This window comes from Triticum aestivum, chromosome 7B (assembly GCF_018294505.1).
Source record: "Triticum aestivum cultivar Chinese Spring chromosome 7B, IWGSC CS RefSeq v2.1, whole genome shotgun sequence".
NCBI lineage: Eukaryota > Viridiplantae > Streptophyta > Magnoliopsida > Poales > Poaceae > Triticum > Triticum aestivum.
In genome coordinates, this window is record NC_057813.1 from 756,682,201 (window position 1) to 756,686,935 (window position 4,735).

The 4,735-nt window shown below is 46.9% G+C and overlaps 1 protein-coding gene across 2 annotated transcripts; it reads left to right on the forward strand.

Annotated features, from left to right (window-relative positions):
• The first annotated feature begins 229 nt into the window (after positions 1-229).
• On the forward strand, positions 230-4,079 carry LOC123162353 (uncharacterized). 2 transcript variants are annotated; one of them, XM_044580147.1, is made up of 2 exons: positions 230-1,538; positions 3,789-4,079. In XM_044580147.1, exon 1 carries the CDS (start codon positions 287-289, stop codon positions 1,532-1,534), a length of 1,248 nt encoding a protein of 415 aa, XP_044436082.1. In that variant the 5' UTR covers positions 230-286; the 3' UTR covers positions 1,535-1,538; positions 3,789-4,079. The 2 variants fall into 2 exon arrangements, with proteins under 2 accessions (XP_044436082.1, XP_044436081.1); XM_044580146.1 differs by lacking the exon at positions 3,789-4,079 and adding an exon at positions 1,897-2,836.
• Positions 4,080-4,735: the final 656 nt, after the last annotated feature.

The window sequence follows — 4,735 nt, forward strand, 5'->3', positions numbered from 1 at the left end:
TTGCGTTTAATAGTAAAGTATATTATCTCTAGGAAGGTGGCTCGTGAATCTCATACGAAGCCAAGTGGGTGGAATAACTTTGAAATCTCATACGGAGAATATGTGTTTTTTACAGCCGAAAGTATGGGCATGATTTTTATATTAGAAAACAAAGTAGAGAATTTTGCTTTATGTTTCTTGACGTTGAAGGAGACGTCAAAGTGGGAGCACGAGCAGGGTATACGTTTTCCTCCAGCAGAAACGGAAAATCAATCCGCTCCTCCGTTCCCCACTCCACTCCACCACAATGGCGTCGCCGGCGGCTCCGCCCTGCAGCCCCGACGCCTCGCCGGCCATGGAGGCGCAGGCGGCCCTCCCGGACCACCTGACGGAGGACATCCTCCTCCGCCTCACCACGGCCGCCGACCTCGCCCGCGCCTCCATGGCCGGGCCCTCCCTCCGCCGCGTCGTCGCCGACCACTCCTTCCTCCGTCGCTTCCGCACCCTCCACCCGCCGCCTCTCCTGGGCGTACTCTCCGACCCCTTCCTCCCAGCCCAGCCGCCCCACCCCTCCGCCGCCGCCGCCCGAACCCTCGCCGGCACCGACTTCTCCTGCTCCTTCCTCCCCTCCCGCGACCAGCCCTGGATTCTCCACGACTTCCGCGACGGCCGCGCCCTCCTCTGCATCGCCCCTATCACCGACGACCACTGCCTGGTGAGGGACGTCGCCGTCTGCGACCCGCTGCACCGGCGCTACCTCCTGCTACCCCCCGTCCCCCAGGACCTGTCCGATCTGCTCTTTCACCTGGATCCTTTCCTTGCTCCCGCCGGCGGGGACGAGGGCGCTGATGACACTGCTGCGGGCGCTCCCTCAAGATTCAAAGTCATGTGCTTGGCCCAGTACCAGACCCGCTTGGTCCTCTACGTCCACTCTTCGTCAGGTCCCCATGCCGGACAATGGCGCGCCGTCGCATTTGATGGCTGGACCGCCCTCCTCGCAGGAGTCAGTGTCCATGTGCTGTCCGCTGTTACGGTCGGAAAGCGCTACTACGCGCACGGGTGCTTCTGTTGGGTGGTATGTGCGATGGACAAGTTGCTCATGCTCGACACGGCCACCACGGAGTTCTCAACCGTCGACCTTCCGTCTGATCTCATGAATCACGAGCTGGCCTTCGTGGAAGCAAGCCAAGGGAGGCTTGGGATGTTCGCTCTCAGCCAAACTCCCACACACCGCGTGCCTCGCCTCCGGTATTCCATTTTGGTTAGCACTGGGGACGACGACCCAGGGCAGTGGCAAAAGAAAAAGGTGGTCAAATTGTCCCATGATCACCGCTATCGGATCATTGGTGTAGCTGGGGTGTACCTGCTCCTGTATGTGGTTACAGACGACCCGGAACCGTACCATCCGGATAAAGTGCCGGACCCGGGCTGCTGCTTTTCACTGAATCTTCACACTATGGATCTTGAGCGCTTCTCTCGGAATAGTGACATAATGCCATTGCAGGACCAACTGTATTCGGGCTTCCCGCCATACTTGTCTCCACCAACCATTTGAAACGGTGAGCTTGCTCCTAGTTTTTGCCTCTATTGTTCATATGCAGTATAGAGGGTCGACGTTGCTATATGATGCAAGTATTTGTTAGTTAGTTTGGTGGTACTGTGCTCTGTCATTCTGCTAATCTTAGCAAACAGTCCTAACTACAGAGGGGCTGTCCAGGTTATGTCCTGTCCATTGTATTGCTAATTTTTTTAAGTCAGTCTTACAGTGTTAGTATTGATCTTCTGAAGGCCCAAATGAATTTCCGTCAGTATAATATATGAATCTATCCCGTTGAGTATCTGAAATTATATATTTTCGTTGCGTCTGATTAGCTAGAGTGGTTGGTTTCTGACCACATACTGTTATCATCATTGTAGGGCTTAATCTGCTGGGTAGAGGACCAATTGACTCCATTTGGATTGTTGGTGACTTGATCCATCTGATATCATATAAGGCAGTGCCAAGCCCGGTATTTGACGGAGTGCCTACCAGCAGCAGCAGCAGCAGCAGCCGTGATTAAGTTGCTTGGTTCCTCTTGATTTGGTGGACTGGATGGAACCATGTGTGTATATATGTATGCACATCGTGTTAACTTGTATGTCTCATTTCATCTTGACGCTCGGTAATGCACTACATTGTACTCATGGACCACATCAGGGAGAAGAAATCTTCATTCTTTCTCCTTTTTGCGGGCAAGGAGGCCTCTTCCTTCGCCTGCGCCTATTGCTATTGATAAGAATACGAAGTTTATAGACTGGACCACATGAGTAACGAGTTGGAGTAAATGTTGATTCTAAAGAAATACAGAGCTTCTTTTTGCTACACGGACTAGTTGGTTTCCGATCACAAACCATCATTGGATTGCATATGGCACTTATTTTGCGCCCGGCGAGAAAAGATGGATGACACACACACACACACACACACACACACACACACACACACACACACACACTTGCCTGTTCTCCATGTGTCTTTGTTTCATTCGTGGCCTTATGTCTTCAAACAATCTCTTCTTGATATGTTGGATTTGATTAATTAGAGAAGGTCATGTTTGGGACTGCTCCACCCCACCAAAATCAGCTCCATCAAAATTGGTTTATGACACTAGTTATTTGCTCCTCTTGTTGTTTGCTGGACAAGGCTGCTATCTGGGAGCACATCTAGGTGAAGTGAAAAATTGTAGATCAGATGTTCTCTTTTGAGTAATGTAGTAACCCCTTATACATATTTTTCTTTGTTAAACTGGTCACTACTCGCTGCAGATTCAGTTGTAGCAAGTAAAAGTGGCAATCTGCTAGTTGTTTACTGTGCAGCGAGCAATCGATTCTGAAACAGTTCTTCCAGAAACTGAAAAGGAAAGATGGAATAGGTTCTGGGCTGGCTTATGTAACCACGTGTATAGTTTGCATTTTGTATTTGGTGTCGATCTTACAGTGTTTGTATTGATCTTTGGTAAGCATCATTACGGAATTCATGTGAACATTTTAACTATGTATTGGCCGACATTCATGTGAACCTTTTAACTATCTATCAGCGCCGTGGATATTTAGGGCAAACTTTAAATTGTATATCGGTTGCATTAGTTGACATCATTTACGTGCTTTTATGTGAGTTGTGATATTGTTAACACTGAAACCATGTATATTTCGCAAAAAGAAAAAAGACGCTCCAACCATATATGTATTGGTGGACATTCGCGTGAACCTTATAATTATCTATGCGGTGTTTTCTTCAATCCAGTGTATGTATATTCGTGTGCACGACACTCGAACCAGACGTACATGGGGTTCATGTGTAATATAGTGTTTCTTTAAAAAAGGTACAAACCTTGGGGGTAAAACAATTGCTCAAGGGGCACCAATGCTGGGCTGTCAAAACATGATCCATTAGAAAAACTAGGGGCACGATCGACTTTTCTCGGCGAATTTTCTCATTCTTGATACAAGAGCGTTTAGATCACTAAAGTAGTGATCTAAACGCTCTTATGTATATTAGTTTACGGAGGGAGTATCAAACAAACAAATAATCCGCCAATCACAGACTGGAACTTGTGTGTTGCAACTTCAGAAACTAATTCTGAGATCTTTCTAATTCATATCCAAACCTCATCTGCAAGTCATGACTTGCATAATTAATTCAGACAGAGAGAGGGAAATGGTCAGTTTGACATGTTATAAGCTCTCATCGAGTACAATTACCAGGTCAGGGTCAGTGATCACAGCTAGAGTGGTTGGTTTCTGACCACATACTGTTATCATCATTGTAGGGCTTAATCTGCTGGGTAGAGGACCAATTGACTAGCAGCAGCAGCAGTGATTAAGTTGCTTGGTTCCTCTTGATTTGGTGGCTGGATGGAACCATGTGTGTGTATATGTATGCACATCGTGCTAACTTGTATGTTTCATTTCATCTTGACGCTCGGTAATGTACTACATTGTACTTGTATATTGGTGTGTATGACACTCAAACCATGTGTACATGGGTTCATGTGTAATATTATATTTTCTTTAAAAGGTACAAACCTTGGGAAAAAAAACAATTGCTGAAGGGGCAAAAATGCTGGGCTGTCAAAACATGATCCACTAGAAAAACTAGGGGTACGATCGATTGACTTTTCTCGGCGAATTTTCTCATTCTTGAAGTTGAAGCTAACTGAAAGGAAAACAAGGTAAACTTGGATGTGGATCATTGCAAATAGTTGGTGCCATGTGAGAGGACAGAGAAAAGGAATATATATGCATCTCATCTTCCTTTAGACCACAGCTTGAGCAAGATTTGCCTTTGTGAAAATGGTGTATTTACCTGCTCTCTTACCTGTTGGAAGGGATTTCCTTGCCAGCCTCCATGCAAAGGTTTGAGCAATAGGAGGAAGAATTGCTGAGAAGATTGCGTTTCATAATGTTAAGGTTGATGTTCCAAAGATAGTCCTGATGCAGCTCAACCACAGAGGGGCCTCAGCTGCTTCAGTATGTTGTCAATGCGGCTTTCGTTGCTTCTTTGTATACCCATATGTGGGCGCCGCAGGCACGCCAGGGTGGGGTTCTGGACCTGGTTTCTGACACCACGCAAGCCCTCCGAGGCTTTGTGAGGTCACAGGTAAGGTTTAAGGGTTATTATGTTCTTCTCAGTAATCCTACATCACTCAGCATGAATATAAATAAATTGATCATAACTTGGTTTGCAGCTTGATTACATCTTAGGCAAGATCCCACT

What these genes read in the sequence shown, in the direction of transcription:
- LOC123162353 (XM_044580147.1), top strand. Translation starts at nt 287, where the DNA reads ATGGCGTCGCCGGCGGCTCCGCCCTGCAGCCCCGACGCCTCGCCGGCC.